This window comes from Manacus vitellinus, unplaced genomic scaffold (genome assembly GCF_001715985.3).
Source record: "Manacus vitellinus isolate BGI_N305 unplaced genomic scaffold, ASM171598v3 scaffold_42_pilon, whole genome shotgun sequence".
Taxonomy (NCBI): Eukaryota; Metazoa; Chordata; class Aves; order Passeriformes; family Pipridae; genus Manacus; species Manacus vitellinus.
In genome coordinates this window covers 2,091,923-2,119,137 of record NW_021940553.1, presented here as the reverse complement: position 1 = coordinate 2,119,137, position 27,215 = coordinate 2,091,923, and the positions used below count along the sequence as shown (strand labels likewise).

General features: G+C 44.4%; 2 protein-coding genes across 2 annotated transcripts in view; one reads left to right on the top strand and one right to left on the bottom strand.

Moving 5' to 3' along the window:
• The first annotated feature begins 39 nt into the window (after positions 1-39).
• On the top strand, positions 40-9,181 carry SIGLEC15 (sialic acid binding Ig like lectin 15). Its single transcript, XM_018078768.1, has 5 exons — positions 40-91; positions 2,000-2,383; positions 5,229-5,588; positions 6,560-6,590; positions 8,923-9,181. The coding sequence occupies exons 1-5, from the start codon at positions 40-42 to the stop codon at positions 9,017-9,019; spliced, it is 924 nt and encodes a 307-aa protein (XP_017934257.1). The 3' UTR covers positions 9,020-9,181.
• Positions 9,182-12,640: 3,459 nt separating this feature from the next.
• The window catches only part of EPG5 (ectopic P-granules autophagy protein 5 homolog), a 56,637-nt gene continuing 42,062 nt past the window's right edge, over positions 12,641-27,215 (bottom strand). Inside the window, exons 34-46 of the mRNA XM_029962148.1 lie at positions 26,860-27,020; positions 26,540-26,747; positions 25,763-25,838; positions 24,835-24,938; positions 23,779-23,954; positions 23,148-23,333; positions 20,352-20,561; positions 20,067-20,211; positions 18,738-18,980; positions 17,494-17,713; positions 15,780-15,995; positions 14,545-14,659; positions 12,641-13,457 (exon numbers count right to left, since the gene is read on the bottom strand). Of these exons, the coding sequence (XP_029818008.1) occupies positions 13,275-13,457; positions 14,545-14,659; positions 15,780-15,995; positions 17,494-17,713; positions 18,738-18,980; positions 20,067-20,211; positions 20,352-20,561; positions 23,148-23,333; positions 23,779-23,954; positions 24,835-24,938; positions 25,763-25,838; positions 26,540-26,747; positions 26,860-27,020 (2,243 nt within the window). The 3' untranslated portion in view covers positions 12,641-13,274. The remainder of the gene's footprint in view (positions 13,458-14,544; positions 14,660-15,779; positions 15,996-17,493; positions 17,714-18,737; positions 18,981-20,066; positions 20,212-20,351; positions 20,562-23,147; positions 23,334-23,778; positions 23,955-24,834; positions 24,939-25,762; positions 25,839-26,539; positions 26,748-26,859; positions 27,021-27,215) is intronic.

The following is a 27,215-nucleotide window of genomic DNA, read 5'->3' as shown; positions in this document are numbered from 1 at the left end:
TGGTTTGCTGATGCACCTCAGGGGAGAAGGTCAACCAGCATGAGAGAGTTTGGCTTGGTTCTCCTGTGTCTCCTTCGCATCTCCAGGAAGGGTGAGTTCTGAGCTTTGCTGAGATTGCTACCAATCCTTGTCTGATCAGGGCTTCTCCCCTTGCTCTAGACAAAGTGCCAGGGGCATCACCCTAATGCAACAAACTCTCCAAGGATTGCACCATCCATCACGTCGCTTAAAAGGATCATGAAATTCCAGGTGCATGTGAGAAGGCTGGAAAAATTCAGACCTGGCTCAGCAGTTGTCAGAGAGGGCTTCAAGTTGTGGTTGGGGGTGGTGGTTTGTGTATTTCTTTGGTTTTTTTAACTTGTGCATGGAGTTCATCTAACTTTTCCCCAGATTTGTCGGGTAGATTTCCATCCCCACCCAGAAGTGCTGCTTCACGTTCCTAGGAGGTATTATGCAGCAGACACAATTTTCTCCAGTTCCACTGATCACTTAAGCTCACATTTAACTTCAACATGCACTTAAATTCCATTAAACTCGATGGGAGTTGCTTAGATACACTGTCAAACAGCATTTGCTAGAGCAAGGGTGGTGCCTGGGGTGGTCTGCAGCTCTTGTTGTTGTCTTCACAGCCTTCCCATAGACAACCAGCAGGTGCACTGACCTGACAACTCCTTTTGGGAGTTACCCTCTGTGAGGTGTGCAGGCTATTTTCCCGTGAACTTCTCTCTCTCTGTTATAAGAGCTTCAATTCCAGGAACGAATGGAGGCTGGGTATTAGCAAAAGGAATAATGGAAGACCTGAAGTTTTAAGGTTAAGGGTAAATTATACACAGAATGTTGACAACTCCCTCCACTCATAACTAGGCAGACTGTGTTTCCATGGAAATGGGTGGAGCTGGTAACATTAGATGCACTTATTTTTAACATTATTTTTCATCTGGAAGGCAAGGGGAGGCTTATGTGCTAGAAAAATAAAGTGTTCTTTGCTCAAGATTTAAAACAAACAAAAAAAAAACAAGTCAAAGAGGTGACAGAGAAAAGCAAGTCAGGTACTCAAAAGCACATGATCTGCAGTTCTCAAGAAGTAAAGGTTACAGTGACATGCTGTAAAATAACTAGAACAAGGACAAATAAACTTGAAAACAATAGCAATTTCTGTTTTCATTGCCAGGTCCTTGTGCTTAAAGTCCACGAGCTTCCTGAAGCTCCTGCAGTCCTGTAGCTTTGTATATGACATTACCTGGGCAGGAAAAGGTGCCCATATTGTTGAAAGACAGGGCAGTCCGACTCCAGATCTCAGTAATCAAAATACTGGCTTGGAGCTGATTCCAGGTAAATAAATGAACAGCAGAGAACCAGCCCTGGGATGGCCTTTGTCCATTGTGCTGTGCACAATAGATTAATACAAGCTGCGCTGCCCCCGATGTATTTGTCAAGTGCTGTGGACAGCAGACACAGGAACAAAAAACAAATCTTATCTTTGAGTCTATAGGATTAATCTGACAGCTGAATGCCCACAAAACGTGGTGAAGCCAGCTAGACCAGGGCTGGAATTGCTTACAGGGCACCTTTACATTTTATGGGTATTCTCAGCTACTGAGGGGAGAGCTGATTTAATGAAGCTGTCAAGTGAGTTTTATAAGACAGGAACAGAGACACAGATGTTTCTGAGACCACAGTCTGCTGCTACAGCTGTTGATTCTAGCAGGACAGGGGGTAGACAGACATACCTACATATTAAACTGAAAGAGGGGACATTTAGATTAGATATTAGGAATAAATTCTTCCCTGTGAGGGTGGTGAGGCCCTGGCACAGGTTGCCCAGAGAAGCTGTGGCTGCCCCATCCCTGGAAGTGTTCAAGGCCACATTGGATGGGGCTTGGAGCAACTTGGTCCAGTGGAAGGTGTCCCTGCCCATGGCAGGGTGTAACAAAATGGTCTTTAAGGTCCCCTCCCACCCAAACCATCCTGTGATTCCATGATGTCTTTTTGCTCCCAGGTGTGCAGTCCAACAGCTGGTCCGTTCACGTCCCATCTGATGTTACTGGTGAGCTTGGGAAGATGGTGATCCTGCCCTGTACCTTCACACACCCCTACAAAGCCTTTGACCGGACCCTCACTGCCATTTGGAGGATCAAGGAGCCTTACAACGGCACCATAGTGTTCAAGTGTGTGAGCCAGAGCACCAGCGAGCTCTGTAAGACTGCCATCAGCTACAAGAACAAGTACAAACTGCTGGGCAACCCCCGGCACAAGGACCTCTCCATCAGGATTGACAACCTGACCTGGAGCGACAGCGACAGATACTTCTGCAGGGTGGAGCTGGCCGGAGACATCCACGACAAGTATGAAAGCAGGAGTGGGATAAAGCTGCACTTGATTGGTAAGAGGAGTGGGATAAAGCCGCACTTGATTGGTAAGAGGGCACGAGAGCCACGGGAGGAAAAGCCATCCTGTAGGAAGACAAGAGCCACAAGGTGTGGAAGCTGATGGGACGGTAACAGGAGTTCACCTGAGACAGTTTTCTGAATGGTTGGCTCTTCTGGCTCTGTGGACAGTTTAGAGCATTTGGGCAGGGAATATTCACTGTCTTCCTCAGTCTTCCAATATGAGGTGAGGAACACAATGCAGGGGAGGGAATAGGAACAGAACTGGTAAGGAAATAGCGAGGCTCTGGCAGCTGGAGTAAGAGCCCACCAAAACCTGGGCATCTCACTTTGGATGCAGGAAACAATAAGGGTACAAACAGCCTGAAAAAAAAGAACAGCCTAAAAAAAAACATCTCAGAGCAACAAATGTCAAATGTCAAATGCTAATCCCACTGCTCCCTTAACTGTGAGCTCACAGAGAAGGGAGAGCTGTGAGAGCCAAGTGGCCTTAGAAACAGACTCAGATCTTACCCATGTCATGAGGTTGGATGGTTTTGCTTGTGAGAGAGAACTTCCTTATGCCTGCTGTGCACTGTGGGCATCCAGATGGTCCTGAGGTTGAGCTCAGTTACTTCTTGGGAAGTTCTGCACAGTGAAGGCTCTCCTTCCCTTGGGTCCTAAACACCCACACACAGCATGACCAGGGCATGATGGCAGCAAGACCTGTCTCTCATGGGCTGTCCAGACTTTAACACCATAAGGAATGATAACACACACAGACACAGCACCCAGGCTGTACCTTGCTTGGGAATGGACCCTGACAATATGACTGGGAGGGGCTAAATAATGATTAAAAAGTTAATTTAGACACCAAAACACACAGACACATGACACACCACCTGAAACTCCTCTTGCATTACACAGACAAGGGGGAAGATGTGCTGTAGGCTGTTGCAAAAGATATTTTTGGTTTTTAGCCTGTAAAAAAAAAATGAATTCCTGCTCTTCCTCTGTAAGGGCACTCACGTAGCTCCCTTCACTTTTCACAACACCTTTAGGAACCAAATGCACTAAATGAGTCAGGAGAGCTAAGAGGAGAGCATTGGTGGGTAAGACAAGCTTGGTCACAGCAGCTACACTTCCTTAGCAGACTAAACTGACATGTTCAACATGTATCTCTCTTGATATTTTGCATCCTTGAAATGGTCTTTACCAACTGACCTTTACAAAATTGATATTTAAATGTTCATTAAGTCACACAATCCCATACACTACAAATACAGGACACAAAAGTAGTGGTCCTGTCTTGGTATGGGAGTGTTACCCAAAAGCAACCAGGAACCTACACTGGCTGTTGGGTGGCCACAGGATCAAACTGATTGGAAAAGACCTCCAAGACCACTGAGTCCAACTTTTGATTGATCACCACCATGTCAACTAGACCTGAGCACTGAGTGCCACATCCAGTCTTCCCTTAAGCACCTCCAGGGATGGGGGACCCCACCACCTCCCTGGGCAGCCCCTTCCAATGCCTGGCCAACCTCTCTGTGAAGAAATTCCTCCTGATGTCCAACCTGAAAGTGACCTGGTCACTACAGGGTTGGAGAAAAACATCAAAAACAGGTCGTAGCAAGAAGTGGAAATTTTCCCTACAACAGTAATCTGCCAAACCTGGCAAGTCTCAGGCACTGAGCAAAGGACTCACACAAACGGATCCATCCATGTGTGCCCTGGAGGTCAGAGACCAAGGGAACAGCCAAGAGAGGCTTGTGGAGACCACCATGGTTGCCACGTCCTCGACCACGTGGAGATGCAGCGAGTATAAAAAGGTCACCACCTGTGCCTACGTGGTGGATGGCACTTCTTTGCCTTCTGCCATCGTGGAAGGTCACAACAGCTGGAGTTGACTGAAGCTCAGAAAACTGTGTGAGGCATTACAGGAATAAAACACAGAGCACAAACAGAGCATCCTCGCACCCACTCTTTGCTGTGTGGATCTCTTTACTCCTCTATCCATCATAGGCAGGGTGAGGAAATCTAGGGAAAGAAGATGCCAAGAAAAATAAGGAAGAAGGGCTGATCCCAGCATTCATAGGATCATAGAATTGTCTGGGTTGAAGAGGATCTTTGAAGCTTATATTTTCCAACCCCTCTGCCATGGGCAGGGATGCCTTCCACCAGCCCAGGTTGCTCCAAGCCCTGTCCAACCTGGCCTTCAACACTTCCAGAGATGGGGCAGCCACAACTTCTCTGGGCAACCATCACTTTAAAAAACTTCTTCCTTAGATCCAATCTAAATCTCCCCTCTTTTACTTGAAAAACATCATCACCACTTGTCTATCACAACAGGTCCTGCTAAAAAATTTGTCCTCATTTTTCTTCTAGATCCTTTAGGCCCTGGAAGGGGCTCTGAGCTCTCCCTGGAGCCTTCCCTTCTCCAGGTGAACACCCTCAGCTCTCCCAGCCTGGCTCCAGAGCAGAGGGGCTCCAGCCCTCGGAGCATCTGTGGCCTCCTCTGGACTCACTCCAGCAGCTCCACATCCTTCTGTTGCTGTTCCTCAGGGCTGGAGGCAGCTATGCAGGGGAGTCTTGCCTGAGGGGGCAGAGGGGCAGAATCCCCCCCTTCCCTGCTGCCCACGCTGTGGGATCAGCCCAGGGCACGGGGGGGTTCTGGGCTGTAAGTTCCCATCACTGGGTCATGTCCAACCCCTCACCCACCAGCACCTGTCACCCAGTTTTACCCTGATACAACCCACTCAGGGTCCACCAAGACCAAGAGCTCATTCCAGGTGCCTTGTGCTGTGCCTGCCCTTGAAGCCTGACACGCTTTCCCTCCCTCCCCTGTCGCCATCCCCGCAGCTGCCCCCCGGATCATCAACATCACGGTCAGCTCCAACCGGGATCACACCTTCCAGGCCCGCTGCACCGCCGAGGGGGAGCCAGCACCTGCCCTGACCTGGACTGGCCCCCCCTACCCCAACCTCACCTCCACCACCAGCACGAGCCACCGCGTCACCAAGGAGCTGCGGTACCTGACCCACGACGGGAAATACACCTGCACTGCTGTCAACAGCCACGGCAGGGCCGAGGGGGCCGTGTACTTCTACAAATTCAAGGCGTCCGACAGCTCCTTCTTCATGATCCTGGTCCTGGTGCCGCTGGGAGCCAAGGTGCTCGTTTTGCTGGCCATACTGAGCTTCACTGTGTTCTCCAGAGAAGGTCAGTGCCGTGACTTCCCTTTGTCTCACTGGTACCCACTGGTGGGTGCAGCAGATAAAGGCAGGCGGGGTGGGGTTGGGTTTGGTTGGTTTTTGTGGTTTTCTTTTCTTTTTTTTTTTTTTTTTTTTAAGGATTTTTTATTTTCTACCCTAGGAGAAGGACATTTCCAGTGGGAAATTTAAGTACAAGTAAGAGGGAGCTCGTGGCTGGCTGGTCTCAGCCTGCTGACAGAGGGTCTCCTTTGGGAAGGGGCCTTGGAAAAGACAGAGGGAGCAGGAGTTTCTGTGCCCAAGGAGAAAGGTTAATAAACTAACAGATGGGCAATTAATGGAGAACACACTGCCTACACAACTACATTTGTAATTCTTTTTTTGCCTTGGAACAGGCTAATTACTACCTCTTCCCCTGTAGCCCATGGCCAAGGTTTACCTTTGGTGCATCCCACACAACAGTTTAATCCCCTGGGATGGGCATCCTTGTTTTACAGACCACACCTCTGCTTTCCCATCATTGGTGAAATCCCACCTCCCAGCAACTCCAAGGCCATAAGAGCAGGGAATGCCCCTCCTACAGGAGATGAGAATCATCTCATGGACTCAGGGATGAGACATCCCAGGAAGCCATTCCTGCTGTGCAGTGGCATGGGCAGGAGAGGACCAAGAGGGACACAGGACTCTGCCTCTCAGTCTGGACAAGATGAGATCACTGCGACTCGTCTGTAGGGACAGTCTGATGTCACACCCATGGAAGCCACCACTTGTCTTGAACAGCAGAAGCTGTCAGACCAACCAAAAACCTTTCCCTCCTTATATTCCAGTACCTAGTTCCCAAACCCATGAAGAGGGCCACAGGCCTGACATCAGGTCTTCTTCCCAGTCACTGCAGTGTCACAACCACCCAGTGCAGCTTCCCAACAGCTCCAGGTCAGTCTGACCTCATTGCTAACCCACATCATCCTTCCCACTCCACAGGTCCCTCCTCTGCTCCATCCAGCCTGGTCAGGTAAGGATGTCCTGCCTTCTACTCATGTCATCCCACAGGAGGGTGGAATTGGTTAAGGGTGAAAATGCAGCATGTCTGTGGTCTTGGTAACAATTCTCTGGCCTGAGAGCAGGTTCCTGGGACAAGGAGAGGGTTGGGCTGACGGCCAGGGGAGCTGGTGTGAGGGAACAAGGTTTGGGCACAGCTGAGGAGAGACCCCAGTGATGTGAGGACAAGGGACTGGGGCAGCAGGTTGGAGAGACCATGGCAAAGAGATGCTGCACCAGCAAACAACTGGAAATTTAGGCATGCCATAAGCCCAGAGCACGGTTGGAAGGCTGCAGTCAGGCATGCAAATAGGCTGGGAGAGCTGGGGGGGGTTCACCTGGAGAAGAGAAGGCTCCAAGTGCCTAAATGGGCTCCAGGAGAGCTGGAGAGGGACTTGGGACAAGGGATGGAGGAACAGGACAGGGGGAATGGCTTCCCATTGCCAGAGGGCAGGGTTAGATGGGATATTGGGAAGGAATTCCTGGCTGTGAGGGTGGTGACACCCTGGCACAGGCTGCCCAAAGAAGCTGTGGCTGCCTCATCCCTTGAAGTGTTCAAGGCCAGGCTGGACAGGGCTTGGAGCAACCTGAAAGGTGTCCCTGCCCATGGCAGGGGGTGGGATGAGATGAGCTTTAATGTCTCTTCCAACCCAAACCATTCTGTCGTTCTGTGGTGCCACATTAAACAGTGGACCATCCATCCCAGGGAGAGGTGAGGGGATGTCTGTGCTGACACCATGGAAGAGAAATCTTCCCCTCCCTCTGGACCCCAGTTTCTCATCATCATCATGGCTGGGCTTCGTGAACAAAGATTTCAGAAGGGCTCTACCCACGTTTGTTACAAGGACGCTGGTGGCTAAAAAGGCCAATACGAGACAGACATATCCGATTGCAAAAGGCACAGCAGAAAGACTCCTTAGGTGGTAAATTCTGCAAGGCACGATTCTTTCTGCATTGCCTTTTCTCCTCGAGAGTGATCCTGCGTGTGTTGTCAAAGGAGGCAGCTGCGTTATAGATGGTGTGTCTCCAGACCTCCTGATTGGAGGCCAGAGTAGACCAGTTATGGTGATCAATATAGCCAAGGTTGAGATGTTGTTTCAGGCAGTCCTTGTATCTTTTTTTCGGGGCTCCTCTCATGCAGCAGCCGGTGGCAAGTTCACCATAGAGCAGGATCTTAGGGAGGCAGTGGTTGGTCCTTCATCCTGGAGACGTGCCCTGCCCAGCGCAGCTGTGTTCTCAGCAACATGGCCTCAATACTTGTGACTGCTGCCTGTTCTAGAACAGATGTATTGGTCACAAAATCTGACCAGTGGATGTTTACGATTGTGCAGAGGCAGTGTTGATGGAAGCGTTCTAGGAGACGGAGTTGGTGAAGAAAAAGTGCCCACACCAAAACTGATGAGCTCAGCCAAGAGTGGGGGAAGGTATGGAGGTACCAAAGAGCCCACCTGAGACCCAGGTCAGGTGTGACAGGGCCTGATTCCTTGGCTGGCATCCACACTGTGCTCCCACAGACCCTTGGAATTTCCCATTACCCAGCAAAACGCTGATCTTGGACAATACTGACAGCTGGGGTGGCCAAGCTAGAAAGGGATGGAAAAAAATTAACTAAAAAAAAACCAAAAAAACAGCCCTTAGTCTAACAGTAAAGAAGCTGTATCTGAGGTCAGTGTAACAACATCTGCCTGGGGCTGCTCCCTTCCAATCTGAGTTATCTCTTTGTGATGTCTCCAACCTGAGTTACCCCTATGCAATATCCTCTTCCCAAGTTACTCCTACATGATGTCTCTTTCCTTCCCTCACCTTACCCAGGAACAAGGGCCATTTCAGCAGGACATTCAAATGTTAGGACATGGCCAAAGAGACAAGAAGGAATTTAATCATACAGTCAAATTTGTAATGACTATTTGCAAAAAGTATAGGTTTGCTGATTTATCAGGGTCTAAATGACACTGCACCATTGATTGTCTTTGTATAGATACCTACACAGAGGAAAGCTTAAAAACCAACACTCCCAGGAGAAGATCCTTCTCAGGAGAGATTTGCCACAACCTCCCAAGGCTCTGAGCAGCAGGACAGCAGCAGCAGTTAATGCTAAGGGTGCAGGAGATTGCTCTGGATGCTTTAAGATGTAAAACATCAGTTGCAACTCAGACCCTTAAAGACCCCCTGCTGCAGAGGGACAGTCCATGTTGGAGCATCGCAAACACTTGCTCTAACACTCCTTAGCTGCTTGCTGGAGCCACTTACAAAGCCCAGAGCAGCCAGGGATGTGTCCTCACCTTATTCCCTTCTCCTCCTGCCAGGCCACAGCTGCCAGACTGCACCTACGAGAACTTTGACCGCAGGTACGGAGGGAGCCAGACCCTGCCAGGAGGGAGAGCAGTGCCCAGGCACAGCTGAGGAGATCCCACCCCCACCTGCTCCCTGCACAGGTGTCCTCTCTCCCAGGGAACACAAAACCCATGGTGGCTGATGAACAGAAGGCCAAACACCGGTGGGGATGATGGAACTGGGCGATCTTTGAGGTCCCTTCCAACCCAAGCCATTCTATATGCTGTGACTCCCAGCCCTGCTGCTGCTCACAAGCAAGAGCAGCCCTTAAAGGCAAAAGAGAAGAAATAAAAAAGAAAAAGGGGTAGATCTGGAAGAGCAGAGGAGGATCTGCACAGAATATCAGTTTTAACCAATCTGTGCGTTTTTACCCCAGATCATATTTAGCAAGCAGGTAACAGCATAAAATCTTCTCAAATCTTTTTGCTTTGGCAATTTTCAAATATCATTTCACTTGTCCAACCACATGCAGCCTGCAAATGAGCTACTGTCATGTTTCAAACACCAGCTGTGACAGAACACTACTGGAATTTCTGCTGGTGGTCTTGGGGATTTTTTTTTTAGTCATTATTATTATTCATTATCTTCCAGAAGAGTTTATTTAAGAGTTTAAAGGAAACCTTAACTTTCAAGAGGAGTCCAAGAAAAAGGAAGAGGTTTTCCAAAAGCTGGTAGAGCTGAAAGCAGGACATGCAAAGTCTAATTAGTCTCTAACTCTACTACTCTACCTAGTGCCCAGAGCTTTGTGATGAATACACTGTGAAAATGTTCCAATATAACAAATTGCCTTTTTGCCTTTTTTCTTTTTTTTTTTTTTTTAAAGCTAAAAAACTTATTTCTAAACAGTTTCCACCTCTGTGTTACACGGAAAAGTTCTGACTTGCAAGTGGCTCTGTGCAACCATTCCAGTGCAGCAGCTCCAAAACTCTTCCCCAGATGATCCTGCTCCTGGTAACAACCACCACTGGCTGGGATTCCAAGCTGCTACTGAATTACCATCAAGCCTGTGGTCCTGCCTGCAAGCTCAATCCCAGGCTAGGAATCATTATTTTAAAGTTCACTTCTTCATAATACCTGTGCTGGGAAAGTAAAGCACAATTTTAAATGACTTGGCCAGGATAATAAGGAAAAAAAAATGCAAGGAAATATTTGAACTTGATCTTTTAAATCCCAGCTTAAAGTCCCAGCGGTGACTTGGATACTTCGTGCAGTTTAGTTGGAGAATCAGTATCTGTGGCTTTTTGATTTTTTTTTTTTTTGAAAGCCAGGTTTAATAAAAATAAGAAGGGATGCAAAGAGGAAAAGGAAGGTACAGCAGACAGTGTAGTCAGGGACCTGTAAGCTCAGTCTCACTGGTGTCACAGAGGAAAGAGATCTCAGGGATATTAGTTGGACAAACTGAACCAAATTTCTGAGCCCTTATGATTTACAGATACAGAAAAACAAAGAACTCGTTCCCACTTGTGTATGGGATTCACACTTGGCTCACAGGATTTTTCTCTCAAAAACTACCTCTTTAACTCAAGTAGTTTGGGTCCAAACAGAAGCATCAGACCTTGTGCCCCAAAACTAACTCGTGCCCCCTGGTCCTCATGGGAGACTCAAACCACCCACTCAAACCAATATAAACTAGAAGGTCAAAACACAGCAGGGCACATGCCAGGAGGCTTCTAATGTTGAACTCACTTGGCCTAAAAAGTGTGTCCCAGTTCCTCCCCTCCTCCTAAACTGCTCAGTTTATGCACATTCAGGGTTTGGGAGGATTTGGCCACTGCCCTCTATTCTCCCAGGATAAATTATGCCATCTCCCATCACCACAGCCCCAGTGGGTTGCTAAGCAGTCAGCCTGCAGAGCAAGCACTGCCTGCACATTTCAGGCACCTTGCTGCTCAACTTCTGCTTCTCCATTCCCCTGAGTGAAGTTAATGCCACATTCAGCTGTTATGCCCATTTCCCTGTTTGGCCTTATTTTATTAATAAATACTTGAGCTGCAACCCACAGGCAACAACTCATCCCAATGCAACAACTGCTGTGTGAGGTAAAACATTCAAAAAGCCACAGATACTCATTCTCCAACTAAACGGCACCAAGTATCCAACAGGCACAGTTGTTATTGAGTAGCTGACATAATCATTTAATCTCTTTCCATGCAATCTACAATGTTAAAATCAACATAAAACTCAGTTTTCCTTCTGAGAGCACCCGGTGACATTTAATGATGTGAACAAGAACGTTGTAGTTTTGGGCACGAGAGACAGTGGGAGATGCTGGGAATGCCAGAGCCTTTCCAGTAAAACTAGAAGAAATAAGAAGTCACTCTGTTGGGCACAATTTGGAAAATAAGGCCCCAAGCTCTGGAGTTCACATTTGCACAGAGAACTGCCAGTGGATCTGTTAGTTCACAAAACTGAAACTGCCCCCCTGTGTTTGAGGAAAGCACAGGTTCAGACTTCTGCCATTACCACACTGACCATGAAGCCAGAAGACTGGTCCTGTGGGTGACACATACAGCAATTATGTGTTACCTGGAGTGTATTCTTCCAGCAACTTGAAAACATCACAGTGTCTGTCACAAACTGCTTGATTTTTTGTTTTTATTTTTGCATGGTCTTTGCAGACATAGCATGTTATAAATACAACATTTGTAAAAACAGCTGAAACAATTCCTCATTTTGAAAGTGCATCTCAAACACGTATTTCTGACTTTTTCACATTTATATGCAACTGATCAATAACACTGAATCTAATAAAACCAGTGCTTTTAAGTCTTTGAGGGGGGGAAAGCAGCCGAATGTATTCCTCCAGACACGAATTTTCCAAAAGAGTCTTAAAAAACATGCTGCATTTGGTATCTGGTTAATATACAGAGGGATGTACATATGTATATCTATTTATAGGCTCGCAGATAGAGCAAAGAACTCTAAGACCACATTAACATGACGGTGATCTAATGACCCAGCTGGCATAATTAGCAGAATCTGGCAAGAAGAAAAAGCTGATCTGCTCTGCAGCACCAGAACCACCGTTGGGAGGAACAGATCAAAGCATCATTGACCAGACAGTAGGCAGCACATTTCTATCCCCTAGTGATCAGAACTCATGTTTTAACGTGCAACCATGTCATAAACACAAAGGCACAATTAATGGAGGGAGAGAAAAAGCGATCAGTTCCTTCACACAGGTGTAGGGATTGGGACTGTAGGACCTTGGGCCACCTCAAACACATCAGTGATGAAGGGGACGTCAAACAAGCAACGGGAAAAATTCATCTTCTGCTTTCCCTAAACAAAAGTGCATCTTATGATCAGACAAGGCAACAAAGACAGTGATCATTCAGCTGAAACTACAGGCTCGTGGTTCATGCTTTGGCAACAGAATTTTAACAAGTGATCACCAAATTTAATACAACAGAAGCACCTCTTCATAGCGTCCTCTAAAATCTCATGGTGTCATGCCCAGCCAGGCAAAAGAAAATAAACTTAAGTGGTGGGTGGACACTTGTTAAATCAGTATTTCCTAAACAACCAGACTTTAAGAATTAAGGAATCCTACCTAACATGATCATAACTGACTGTTCCCCTCCCAGACACTAGAGATCCAGAAAATCTGTTTCTGGATTTAAATCCCCTTGAACTTGGCTAGAAGTTACTTGCATTTAATGAAGCAATATAGATGCAGACACACTAATATTTAGAAAACAGGAAAAAACCAAAGTTCTTCAGTTACAACTTTTGTTAATATTTACACAAGTGGGTGAAGATTGTAGGCATGCCTCTCAACTACAGATTTCTGTGGAATAGCAAAAAGAAATCAAAACCTGAAGTACCATCTTTTCAAATACAGGGATTTCACAAAAATCACTAGACACACACTCAGGTAAGACTCAGAGGTATCCTTGGTTAAGAAAGTCAAACCTCTTTTACACACAATCCCCCAGTAAATTTGAACTGGCCTGAGTGATGACACATTGGAAAATAAAAAAGGCACCAAGCAAAAACTCCAGACGCTCCAGGATGAGCTTTGCTGACTAATGATTTGTACACCTATCCCCAAGTACCCTCCTCTCAGAAGTGCACCACACACAGGAGGATATTCAAGTGCTTTCAGTCAAAAAAAAAAAAAAAAAGGCAATTCCACAGGCCTAAAAAGGGAAGCAAGAAAACCTTAAAGGGGAGAAAAGCTTGACAGCATGCCGCTCCCATTCACAATTCTGACTTAGTTACTAAGTGGAACTCTGAAGGTGAAAGTTATTTGTGCAGCAGGGACACTGTTTGTAAACCAGGGTGATGGGCACTGAGTGATGGCCCTGCGAGCCCAGCGCCGCTACCGGATGGTGTCCAAATAATGCACTTCTGGGTACAGGGTGTTGACAAGGAGAGCCAGCAGGTTGTTGCCATCCCGAAGACAATGCTCTGGATGCCTGATGAACACAGAAGCCTGGGAGAGCTGCTCTTGGTACTCCATATACTGCTTGTTTGACGCCATGGATTCAAGAGCGCTCAGTGCCTGTGGGTACAAGGGAGAACTCTGTTAGATGAACTCTGGTCCACAACAAGCCAGTTCATGAGCCACAATATGCACAGTTCCCCCAGAAGATCCTTACCTACTACAGAACCCAGAGTTTTCTGAACAAAACAGTTATAAACCACACTCACATAACAGTGTTTGGAGTCACCTGTATTTTTGAGTGATATATTGTATATTCGAGTCACTCCCCAAGATCAGGACAAAAACTGTCCTATCAAGGCTTGCTAGGATTCTGCAACCCAAATATTTTCAAATATTTACTTTGTGAACTCAGGAAACAGTTTGACAGAAATTATGTTGAACTACAAACTGCAACACACTTGATATTTGCTGCATGCTGTTCTTATGAACATCTTAACTTTCATAACAGTATTGTTTTACTCCTATTAATAACATTAAATTTAGGTATTGACTGTCAAGTTAAAAATTATACATAGAAAAGTCCATGTTGGCAGTAGTAGGCAGAGCAAATGCTGGACGTATTTCTGAACAAGTTTCATTCTTTTCTTAAGAGAAACAAATTGTACCAAGCTACTTTGCTCTGGTTTCTAATCAACTCTTTCCTCTTCTCACATGCTTACTGAAAGACCATCATGGTCAGTGCACATGCTAAAGCAGGAATGTTTATTTGTCACAGGGCTTTTAAGCCCTGACCTCACATAAACAAATGTCAGTGTGAATGCAGCCCTGCTTTATCACTTAAAAGCAGGGCAATCACCAGCAGCACTCTTTTTTCCTGTTTGTTTTCAATTCCTTCCACCTGCAATGCTCCAAACTCTCAGAAGTCAAGGTTTACAGATATAAGTTCATCTGCTCCTTTTTCAGTGTGTAAGATTAGAAACTGATGCCTTTATATTAATACAGAATATTGTACAAGCTGTTTTACCTAGGATCACCTTAGGACAGAGCTCAAACACACAGTCCTGCTGCCAAAGTTCACAGCAACAAGGTGAGGGCAGGATTTAGCTTGAAGAAATGCTTGCAGTGATTCTTATTACTTCACCCCAAAAGCTAAAGAAGCACACACAGAGGGCATGTCAAGCAGCCAGAGATGGGCAGAGCTCACCTGCTGAGCCTTCTGAGACAGCTTGGGCTCCGAGCCGGCTTTCAGGCGCACTTGGCTCTCTGCAGGAATCTGCACCAAGAGGAAAGCAGACAGACTGCGGGCAACCACCCGAAACCTGCGTGGGGGAAGCACAGAGAGAGAAGGGGGCGTCAGATTTGCAGGTCTCAACAGCAGGTACGCTGGGAGTTCTACGCCATGAGGTATCTCTTGCATGAGGAACAAAGTAGAGGCTTTAGACGACCATCTCCAATGCATTAGAAAAAAAGAAGTCACTTGAATATCACGGGTTCATATCATGATGAATATCATATCAAACAGAATGGTTTAGGTTGGAGGGGACATCAAAGCTCATCCAATTCCACCCCCTGCCCTGGGCAGGGACACCTTCCACTAGACCAGGTTGCTCCAAGCCCCGTCCAACCTGGCCTTAAACACGTCCAGGCATGGGGCATCCAGCTTCTCTGTATACACATAAAACAGGATATCATACATACTAGAGGATGATATAATATGATACATATGAAATGTTACATCTGCTTCAAGCTTAGCTGAAGCCTTGAAGCCACATCTGAAACACTCCTCACTTCACAGACTGTGAAACATCCTCACCATCCAAATCGAGGGATCAGTTGAATGAGACCAAGAATTCAGAGCAATTTCAACAGGACTGCATCCTTATAAACATAAACTTATGTTTAGGTATTCGTGTTCCACAAGCATTTATGGTTTTTTCCTTGGCATTCTCTCCACAGTGAACTTGTTTTTAACAGCTAGCCATCAAACTTGGTGTCTCTCTTTGGAAGGTAAAGTGAACAACAAGCAAGCACATGCTTCCTTGAGATTCTCTTAACATTTCCAATATCTCAAGGTTAAAACAGAAAGGGCAAAGTGTATGTTATTATACAAAACCTTGTCAGGTCAACTGAAAGTCTTCTACATACCAAATGCAAGTATCTTCCTCTAACAGTCTGCCTACAAACTTTGCTGGGCACTAAGTCAGAATCACAACTGCATTTTCCTTCTCCATCACAGACTTTACAGAAGTTCACACTCACTTCTTAACCAGATTATCACACTCCCTGTGTTTTTTCTGTGACTGGCCCAAACAACTTTATAGATCTGGGGACAGCTTGGATTCAGAACATCTTCTGACACTGCACTGGGCAGTCTGGACCCAGGCTGCTTCTTTAATACAATGACTCAAAGCAATTAATTTATCACACTCCATCCTTTACCTGGGTGACAAAGGAGACCTCCTGCCCAGTCCAATAGCACCAAGTATTCCAGAAGTCAGTCTCTCTTCAGCCAGCTGGCTCTGCCTGCCCTGGATGGACAGCAGTGTCCGGATGACGGATTCGATCAGAACAGCATCGTCCTGCTCCATCTGAATCAGGGATAACTGCATGGCCTTATGCCACCAAAGAAACAGCTTGGCCTCTTCCTTTGCTGAGCTTTAGGTGAGATTTAAAGAATAAAATAAAACAAAACATAAATTAAAGAGTCAGTTGCATAGATTAAGAAGCCTGTTTCTCTGCCCGCCAGGCCCAGGAAGAATTCAGATGGTTAATTAGTGACAGTAATCTCCTACTGTATGAGGATAAAATGGCTGTACACCCCACCAATTATTACACTGCTGTAACTGCTACTGTTGTGGATTTGAGCCATCAGCTAGCAGGTTTTAAGAGCCTGTAAGAGGACAAAGAACAGCGCTTCCTTTTAAGCTTTACAACTGGAAATAAATGATACTGCAGTCCTAAGTGGATTTAAACTTGACTAAGACTTGGTATAAAAGGAAAGAAGCTGTATCTCTACTCTTTTGTTCTTTTCTTTACTTACCAATAAAACACTTTAGGAAGCACTAGCTGTTGTTTCCACAACAATTTAGACTTTTAATATGATCTTTGAAAAAAAGGAAACATTGAATGTTTTTGTTGAGTAAAGCACAAAGTGAAGTTCCCCCTATGATATTTTTAATCTTTCCCAAAACAGTTTGCAGCTTAAGTTAACAGCCTCAGACTTTCCACATAAAGCATCAGCACGAGTTTCCTGCATCAGACTATCCTCATATCACCCCACCTAGTCATTTCCCATCCCAGGCAATCTCAGCTCTGATGTTCAGAGCAAGGTTTTATCTGCTCTGTGTGGTGGCTTTGCTGCCTCTTTCACACTCTGGCAATCAAATTACTACAGCACCTACCACAGTGAGAGAATGCTTTCTGAATTTCAAGAAACAGTGAGAACACAAATTTTTCCAAATCATTCTTTCACAGAAAATATGAACATAATCAGCATTAATATGGAAAGATATTCATCGTGTTTGCTAAATCCTGGCAATTTCAGCAGCAACTCTAAATACAGCTGTTACATACTTCTGAGGATTTTTATTTTGACCCCAGGGCTATGCCTCCTTTCCCCCCAGAACCCAGTCATCTTGGAAGTTGTTTTACAGCATTCAGGTCCCTGACTCTGGGCACTTCACCAGACCCATTGGCTCCAGATTTGGTTGAGAGCTGTTGATCAGGCCCCATGGAGCAGCTTGGAACACCAGGTCTCCCAGAGTGCCAGACTGAATATTTAGCATGTAACTCATCCCACCTAGTGGACATGCTGGAAAGTGGAACCCTGAGTGATTCAGGGTTTGCTTCGAGTCATTTTAACTGAGCACAAATCCTGTCACTGAAATCGAGCTTCTCTGATTGAAAAATGACTGAAACTCACTAGTGCTCTAACAAATTAAATACCTTCTTCTGTTTAACCATCACAACTATTAGTGTTGGTACTGCAGAAGGACAAACTCTTAATTACTGGATAAAAAAGGACATGCCATTTCATCCAGCAGCCTGTTGAAATTAACCTAATTAACCGAGACACCTCATTATCTCAGCTATACAAGTACAAATAAACTTGATCTAAAAGTCAAGGCACGTTCAGAAGCTCCAAGCTTCGTACCTGGGGTACACCTGCTCCAGCCACTTGCTGATGGTCAGCAGGATCTTCATTTCATTGGTAAGAGTTTGGTCAGTGTTCAGGCATTGCAGCAGGTAGACATACAGGGTCAAGTAGCTTCCTAAAGACAGACACTCCTGCAGGAATTCTTCCATGGTTAGCTCAGGAACTTGGAGGGAGGCAAGTATAGGGCCCCAGCCTAAATCCTGGTGGTGAGGAGAATCTATGAAGAAAACAGAAGGAAAGAACAAAAAGAGTGTGAAAAAGCAGCACGTAGTAAAACCTAAGAACTAGGGCTACTGTTTACAGACTCTGGGCTGGTTTAGCTGTTTTCCAGGTAATCAACATGTCATGAAACTCTGGTGGAGAGAAAAGAAAAACTCCACTATCAAAGGGCATCTCCTTGAGGTAAAGGTGAGATATTTTCCCAGCATTCAGACAGGACTAGAATTTGAACATTTTAGCAAGGAATTAAAAGTATTTCCTTCAGGTACACTAAAATCTTCCACACAGAAAGCAGAAGAAATAAAAATGTGGTTCCACAAGGATTATGTAAACCAAAGGGAAAAAAAAAAAAACAAAACCAAAAAAGAAAACCACCCCCACCACAGAACTGCAGATTTTTACCAAACAGGAATTTCTTTTTCTTAAATTAGCCTACACAACACTACAGGAGGGTACAAATGTCTTCTGTTCTCTTGGAATGATTCCTTTTTTAAGAAGTCCTCCCCTTTAGCTGTAAAAATGGCAACACTACAAAAAGGAAATCAGTTTTCAGACAGACAGGTATAATTCTTAAGAAAACACACAGAGCAGTTGTAAACCCCAAATCTCAATTACAGAATCCCAGAATGGTTTTGGGTTGGAAAGGACCTTAAAGACCATCTTGTTCCATTGCCCTGCCATGGGCAGGGACACCTTCCACTAGCCCAGGTTGCTCCAAGCTCCGTCCAACCTGGTCGTGGACATTCCCAGGGATGGGGCAGCCACAGCTTCTCTGGGCAACCAGTGTCAGGGCCTCTCCACCCTCACAGGGGAGAATTCCTTCACAATAACCCTCTAACCCTCCCCTGTGTCAGTGTGAAGTGTGTCATTCCCCCCTCATCCCTACCCACGGCAGAGGGGTTGGAACAAGACGATCTTTAAGGTCCCTTCCAACCCAAACCATTCCATGATTCCAGACGATGTGTGTTCAATGGTATCCGAGGGTGGCCCAAGCTCCTGAGACAAGCAGAGAAGGCCCCTACCCTCACTGAAGTAAGCAGTGATACAGGCCTCTGTGGTCTCGGCCATGTGCCGCACCGAGGCCAGGCTCTGGCAGGCCGCTGTGAGCAGAGGCATGGCCAGCAGTCCGTGCACTTTGCCTTCTATCCACCTCCGTAGGGTCCCCCGGAGAGACTCGGCCGTGGTGATGCTGGAATTGTTCAGCATCATCAGCGTTTCCGTGAAGAGACTGCTGAGGGCCAGGTGGCGCGTCTGCAGGTCCATGTCTGGAGGGCAGAGAGCAGAGAACCACATCAGTAAATCGACACTGGAACCCAAATTCAGCTTTGCCACTGGACACTTTCTGCAGACACTGGGAAAACCCTGCGGCTCGTTCCTGCTTGCCAGCACACTTGTGTCTCTTCCTGCCCGTGACCCACAAAACTGCTGACAAGCATTTCTGTGGATTACAGTGAGACAACTGATTCCACCTCAAGTTACAGCTTCATAGAGGAACCTTGGGATGGGACTAGTGCTAACAATCAGATCGATATAAATCCCCTGTGTGGGGGTACATCATACCACTAATGCACATCAGGGTAACTCTCATACTTCAGTACTCTCAGGTTTTCCAAATTCTACAATTTAGAACCATTTCTGAGAGCCCAATCATAGAATGATGGAATGTTAAGGGTTGGAAGGGACCTTAAACTTCATCTAGTCCTAACTCCCCTATCATGGGCAGAGACAGCATCCACTAGACCAGGTTGCTCAAAGCCTTATCTAACATGGTCTCGAACACTGACAGGGCTGGAGCATCCAAAACCTCCCTGGGCAACCTGTTCCAGTAGCTCACCGCTCTAAAAGTAAGAATTGCTTCCCAATATCTGGCCTAAATTTCCTCTCTTTCAGTTTGTACCCATTACTCCTAATCCCTCAGGACCAAGAGAATATATTTCTGCCATTCTTCCTTTTAAAATAGATGTAAATGAACAAGTAAAATAAAAATTAAAAAATAAATAAATTTAAATTAAGTTAAATTAAAAAAAAAACAAACAACAAAGAAAATCCCTCAAGCTCCTGGATATCAGCCTGTTTCACTCACAACATAAGCCCTGTTTTAATTGTTGGTTGTGTCACTCTTGATAGGTCTATGGGGTAATTCATATTTTTGCTGTGTGCTAATATACCACTTATATAAACACATAAACAAAGCAACATAATTGCTTTGGTGACATGTGTATATAGGTGGTATATTAGGAGACATTATAGTAATGCAAGTAATTACACAGTCACAGACGTTCATCAATCCATGCAGCAGAGTACAGGATCTTGGCAGCCTTGAAGCAATTGGCTGTTTCTACAACACAGACCTGGGGGATTAAAGATGACTACATCATCCAGCAGCTTGGCCATTTCCTGCTCCAAAACTGCAAGGGTGATCTTTCCACTTTGCTCCAGGGTGCTGAGGAACTGAACCACCTGGCAAATGTACGCTCGGCACTTCAGTGTTGCGTCCTGTTCAACAGAATTGAAGTCGATTAGAAAAAACAAAAAAAACATCGTGCCTAGAACACTTCCCATAATACACACAACCAGAACATTGCAAAGAACAGCCACGAACAGCTCAGAGACACTGCAAGACCAGTCCAACTCACGAGGTGGATGTGACTATCCGAAGATGCCCCAAAGCCTGCCGAGATTTTCAGGAGCTTCACGATCAGTTCAGCTGCAGCATCCTTAGCAAGGATAACAGAGGGAGGGTAGTGACTGTTGCAGTAGCTGATGATGCTTTGATAAGATGAAATGCCCACAAGCTGCCAAGGAAGGGAGCTGGTCTGTCCAAGAAGATTTATGAGTGGCGATTCCTGAAGATTTAAAGACATCAGTCTAAGCTACACCTTCTTTGCAGTTTTAAATTAATATTCACAGTACTCAACATTGGAAGGAAGCCCCTGCTCCAGATTTTGAAAGCGATGGAGCAGAACCCCCATGGAGATAGATGACCAATGGGAGTCTGACTGTAAAGCAAGTCCTTATTCAAGCAGTAAGCTAACACATGTATGTCATCTCTAGCATTCAGGTTGCTGCAGCACAGAAGTCAGGGAGAAACACTAAAATTTAACATGTAAACATGTAAAGACAGCAAGAAAGAATGGAGACCCTGCGAGTTAAATGTACTTCTGAACAGATGTAAAAGAGACATTAAAATATTATATAAAAAACTAGGTTGGTCTAAGTTTGCAGTAGAAACGGGGTCCCTTAATTTTCCATTCAGTGAGTCATCTACCAACCTGAGGGACTCCCCAAGTGCATATTCTCAGAAATAGCATCCTGAACAGCACAGCAGCCTTCAGTACCCCCAGCTCACACAGGCAGTGAAAGTTTGCAGATGGAAACATCTCTCTGTCCACAAGCAGCTATCACCTGTTCTTAAACACCTGCAGTAAAAAACGGTCCCCATGGACACTGAGAAACACTGAGTGGCTGGAGCTGTGTCAGGGATGGTTTAGGTTGGATATCAGGAAAAGGTTCTTCCCCCAGAGGGTGGGTGGGCACTGACCAGGCTCCCCAGGGCAATGGTCACGGCCCCAAGGCTGCCAGAGCTCAAGGAGTGTTTGGATAACACTCTCAGGGACAGGGGGGGATTGCTGGGGTATCCTGGGCAGGGTCAGGGGTTGGACTCAATGATCCGTGTGGGTCCCTTCCAACTCAGGACATTCTACACTCTATCCTATCCTTCTATGATTCTACATGTTTTAGAATGAACAAATACTGGAGCTGTGCTACAACCCAGAACTAACCCAAATTAGACTATTTCAACAAGGACATGACACTGGTACAACACGTACTTAAGTTGCTCGTGCTCAGGAACACAGGGCTGAGAAAGTCTGAGATTTAGGTCAAGGTGTCACAGGAGCTTTCTGGGAGGCAAAAACCTCCTGACAGTGTGTCAGTTTAACATACTGCTGGAGGGTAGGAGAGAATTCCTGAGGCTGACTCACACCATGTACAAACAGGTATCTTCTGAAGCTTGAGAAGCTTCTGATAAGCAAATACATTCAGGTCAAAGCACATGAACTCTGGTAACTTTCCTAAACTGAAATACAGTGATGGTCAAAGGCTGCTGGTGACACCTTGATGCAGCATCTCTCAGTGCCTCAGAGGAAAACAGAAGATGTTGGAAGTGGAAGCAAGCCGACAGATGTGAAATGGGACTTCCTGCAGACAATCCAGTCCCTCTGGAAGAGCCCTCCAGAAGCAATGGACTGGATGAGACTGAGCTAGATTTACCGACAAAGAGCTCTTAGCAAGGGTAGGATTTGGAAAGTACCACCTAATGCCCACTGATTCTCTATCCTATTACAATTCAGAAACATTGGAATGCAACCGTAAATGGGAAAGGCACTGAGAAATCAGAGATGATCCAATCCCCCTGCGGAGCAAGGGAATCAGAAAACTCATCCTCAGATTCAACAGATGAAGTACTCTGTCCCCCAGTAACTCATCAGATGCAGACAGTGGCAAGCTTCTTAAAGACATACCTGGTCTTCAAGATGCTATTACATCATTGTGATTTGTCGTCACATCACATGGAGCATTTTATGGTAAGAAATAAACGCTTGCAAGAGCAGTTCTGAGTAAGGGCTGAACAGCTCTCACCCTTGAGAAAACATGTTTCAGCAGACACGTATTTTCCTTTTAGAAAGCTACAAAAAGAACTACATTGGGATCAAGAGCTGCTCCAAACCTCACAGGGACTAATCCCACTGCTGAGCTGTGCTCCACCCACCTCAAGTGTCACCAGTACTGTTGATCAGGTTGGAAAACATCCGGAACACGCATAGTAAGACTCAGATCCAGCCCTAAACTTTCCACAGATGAATGATTCCTTACCATCCCTCCACACAGTCATGTTTGCCACTCAGAAAAAGAAGCAAGGCACTCATGAGGTTTACATGACTGGCCTTGTGACAGAATAAATGTGACTCAGTGAGCCCCCCCAAAAGGTGATCCAGGCACAGTGAGAGCTGCTCCTACACTCTTTTCATTCAGGCTGTCAGAAGAAGCTTCCCCTTAAGGTATATATAATATTGCCCTAATGAAATTAACACATTTGTTCCTTCCAAAAGCCAGACTGCCATTTTATAACTCCAGGGAAACTGCCTGTATTAATTTGCTTACTCCTTCCAACGCTATTGGATTACAGAACCTAAGAAATTTCTTAAAATGGACACCAGCTCTTCTTTTTTTTCACACAAGTTATAAAAAATGCCTCAGCTATGGAATTACTCTTGGCCACCTCTGGAATACCATATTGGGTATTTTACATATGCAAAACCCACTTCAGTTAATCATTTTGCAAGTGAGAAAGGAGTCCCATCCTATGTCCTTCTTAGTGAAGGATTATTTTTCTTTTAAGACTGATGGGTATGAACATTTCTAAAAATTACCTCTTCACCAATAAGTTGTTCCTCCTTTGCCAACAGGACCATCATATACAGCAAACAGACAATCATGTTGTGAGTCTGAGGCTGAGGGTTGGGATTCCAGGCATCAGAGAGGACACTGACCCAGTTTATTTCACATAAAACATAACCCAAGAATAAGAAACAACTCTTGGGACTGCCCCTTTCAATCTAAGAAGGAGAAAGGAAAAAAGATAGGTGCATAAAATGATGCAAGTTATTAATACTTTCACATTTTTCAGTTCCTCAGTCAACTATAAATCCCCAGCAGCATTTTAGGTCAGCTTTATGTTGTCTCAGACAACTTGGAAGTGAAAAAACCATGGCATTAGTAAAATATATTAAATCTGACTAAATCCATAGTAAATATATGTGTAATAAATGAGACATTCAGATAGAGCAACAGCAGATTACAAACACTGGCAGCTTTACAGCTTCCCACAATTTTGTCTAAGACTCAAATACACCTCTTCACAAAAATCCACCACAAAACAAGCAGCTGTGATTACTACAAACTTTGAAAGCCTACTTGCTAAAAGAACTGTCTCCAGCTCTCCAGTTATTTTCAAGGGCAACACTGACTATGAACTTAATTCAACAGATGCCAGGTACTCACTTTGAAGAACTCTTCCATCAGCATCTGGTCTGGATGCATTTCCTTCCATGGAAGCCTTTTGAACTCAGTGTGGAAGGCATAGAGAATAAACTCTGGCATTTTGGGGGCTGTGCAACACTCACAGTAATGCATGAGATGTAACCAGAGAGCCCCATGATGGCTTGGCAACAGCTTTTCTAGAACCAAAGAAAATATCTGAATTAACAACAGAAAAAAAATTCAGGGAAAGTTGGATTTCAAAAGAAAGTCTAATTTTGGAGATTAAAAAACTTGTAAGTTACACTAAGCTGCAGTTATCCAAAAAAAAGAAGTCATATTAAACTTTTAGATTTTTTTTCTCAAAATCAACAAGTGGGGAGGCTTATGATTGCATGCCCTGACCTGCCCTTTTGAACGTTGGTGGACAATAAATTGAAGTTATAAAATACTCCTGCAATGTGGAACTGAACTGCTTTAATGTTGGGCCATTTTGCTTTTTTTTAAAGAATATCTTATGCATCTCGAATTTTATAAAAACACAATTATCCTGTAAAAATAAATAATTAAAAATAACACATAAGTTTGAATCTAGTTCATCCCTAAAAGTTGTTAAGGGGTATTGTGAAATTAATTTTTCCTATGTCTAAGTACCCATTAGGCACAACACGCAATGCTAAATAGGGGCTCAAAATGATCAATCCTGGAGATTAAACTACTCCCCAAACTAGCTATTGAAGAACATGTATTGGTCAGGGTGACATGCTACTGCATATGTTGTTTGGGAACAACACACAGACCTGGAAAGAATTCATGCACTTCTCATGACAGGTCACTCTGTCTGGCTTTCCTTTACATTAAATTTGTTATCTGACCAACATGCATCTATCAATCACATTATCTACCCTTGCCAAGATAAAAAAGGTGCCTCTTAAGGATGAAACAAGTAAGGGCTCCTGATATGACTGCAGTGGTCATCTTGAGTAAAATCCCCTCCTGTCCTACATCTCAATGAAAAACCTTTTTTTTCACTCTGGTAAAACAGAAGGTGCTGCTTCACTAAAACAGCTTTTCACCCACCTTTAAAGCTCTCGTGCAAAAGCTTGATGCAATTTGTAAACAAAGAGACCACAGTGGAGGCTACAGGGGTGTCACTCTCCAGCCAGGGGTAGCAGGGTTGGTTACTGAAAAGAAGCACAAGGGCAGCAACACAAATTTCAGTGCCCTGACCATAAATATTTCAGCAATTTAAATATTCTAAAGCACAGAAAGTCAGTACAGCACAAGTATCGGCAGTTTTCTCAAACTCAATTCTTTAGGACTGAATTCTTCTTCCTTAGAAGAGATGCATATTCAGTAACCCAGTGAAGAGTCACAATAACACTGAGTAAACAGAAATAACTTGATGTTTCAAAATAGAATTTCAAACCAAAAGACTGGAATTTCTCAATGACATCACATACCATCTGCAGTCAACCTTCTAATATAAGAGCTGAAGGTGCACTCAAAAATCAAAAAAAGGTTTTAGTTTTGAAAGAAAGCAAAATTTAAACATATAACAGTACAAATAATTGTTCATGTGAAGACAGAGGTACACAAGGCAGCAGATCATCATAGGACTGATTTAGCCTGAAGTTTCTTGACATACCACTGACATTTGAGGCTGTATTTGGCTTTCTTTTGTGAAAAGAAAGTTTCAGTGTTTTCAGAACAGAATGCAATACTTACTTGGTCATCATCAAGCTCTGGTCGTACTATTATTACAAGATATTTCTTGTAATAATAATTACTAAGATAATTATTCAATCCAAACCTTGGAAAATCTGATGTAAGTCATGAATTAGTTCCATAATTATTAAGGATATGAGACAAGTAAGAGCTATTTAAATGGAAGGTCATAAGACAGTCATGAATGATTAAAAACCACGTAATAATGAAAGCCATTCTTACAGGGTTAAAGTCCTTACTTTAGCCAAAAATTCATTTAATTTTAAAATGCAATATATACCTTGCATCTTCCTTATCCAAGACCAGTATCCATGGCTTAAAGAGTCCAGCAATGATTGAATACAAAGACTGTAGGGCTAGAAGGAAACAAAACAAAAGCTGCTTTTTTTCTTCAAATCAACAGCAGTGGATATATTACACTTTTCCAAATTTGCATAAGATGTCCTTTACTTATTCTAACATTTACAGAATGACAGAATAACTAGGGTTGGAAAAGACCTCCAAGATCAATGAGTTCAACCATTCAATCAGTTCGTTTGGTCAAATAAAACTAAAACACAATATGCTTACCAGTAACTCTGTTTAACAACATGGTTGTTTTAACAACAATCATAAGCATTTTGCATTTTTTAGATGTTCTATTAGTATCACTTTAATAACACATCAGAGAATGTGGAGGTAAGGATGACTCACACTTTAAACCTAATGTGTTTAGGTGATTTTTCTCCAAATCAAAATCACACCAAATTCAGTAGTGTCTCCTTCCCAAACCTCTGCTCAGTGCAAAAGACTGTATTTTTCTTGAAGAAAGTAAAACCTCTTCATAAAATAATTTTAAAGCAAGCTCAAATTAAAAAAAGCTTTCTTTAAAATTTTAAAGCATAAAGTCCAAACGGCCAAGGAGTATCATCAAAATTTCCCATCTGTATTTTAATGTTCTCATCACTCCACAATGCAAAATAAGAAGATCTTACTGTATATTTAAATTGCCTTTAACAGAGGAAATTGGAAAAACTGAGTGTCTGTTCTTAAGTAATTTGCTTTCAAGACACGTTACCTGCTAGAATTGTGCTGCTGCCCACAGGTTCTTGGGATAAATTATCAACTTCACTGTCAATAAGTCGTTTAACAAGATACTCCAGGAACACATTCACCTCAGCCACATAAGGACTCCACTTTGAAAACAGGCCAAAAGTCCTGAAGTCCACTGAAGCCAGTCGGAGTTTGCAGAAGGATGTGGAAAGCCATTCTATTGTCTCTCTAACCTGTTAAAAGGCAGGAAACTATTAATCAGCTACAGAAAGGCTGCACAGCAGTGTTATTTGTCACTGGAGGGCATCTGTTTCAGCTGAAGAACATAATAAACCAACCACCCACCTGTTCTGTGGAGAGCAGAGTTTTTCCAGCATCCCTCAATGCAGGAGTTTCAGTAGAATCACTCTTCCTGAAGCTTCCCTGCTCAGCCACTGGTGAATCACACCCCAAAGCCTGAAGTGATGCCTTCCAACAGTCAGGGCTTAGGAGCTGCTCTGATGAGCCTTAAGGAGAAAGACAAGGGAATGCATTTGTGAAAACCGGAAAGATAGTGGTCCCTTTCTCCAAAAGAGTCAAAAAAAGGTTGAAATTAGAGCTCCCTACTACCAAAAAAAAAAAAAAAAAGAATTAGGTAAGGCATGAATTTGAAAATCCCAAGTTTAAGGGTGAGAGATGTCTCTAATTTGCAAACACAATTA

Bases quoted from the DNA above. Each gene is read 5' to 3' on its own strand.
- SIGLEC15 (XM_018078768.1), top strand. From the start codon at position 40: ATGAGAGAGTTTGGCTTGGTTCTCCTGTGTCTCCTTCGCATCTCCAGG. The intron at 2,384-5,228 runs GTAAGAGGAGTG...CCATCCCCGCAG, and splicing joins GATAAAGCTGCACTTGATTG to CTGCCCCCCGGATCATCAAC. The intron at 6,591-8,922 runs GTAAGGATGTCC...TCCTCCTGCCAG, and splicing joins GCTCCATCCAGCCTGGTCAG to GCCACAGCTGCCAGACTGCA.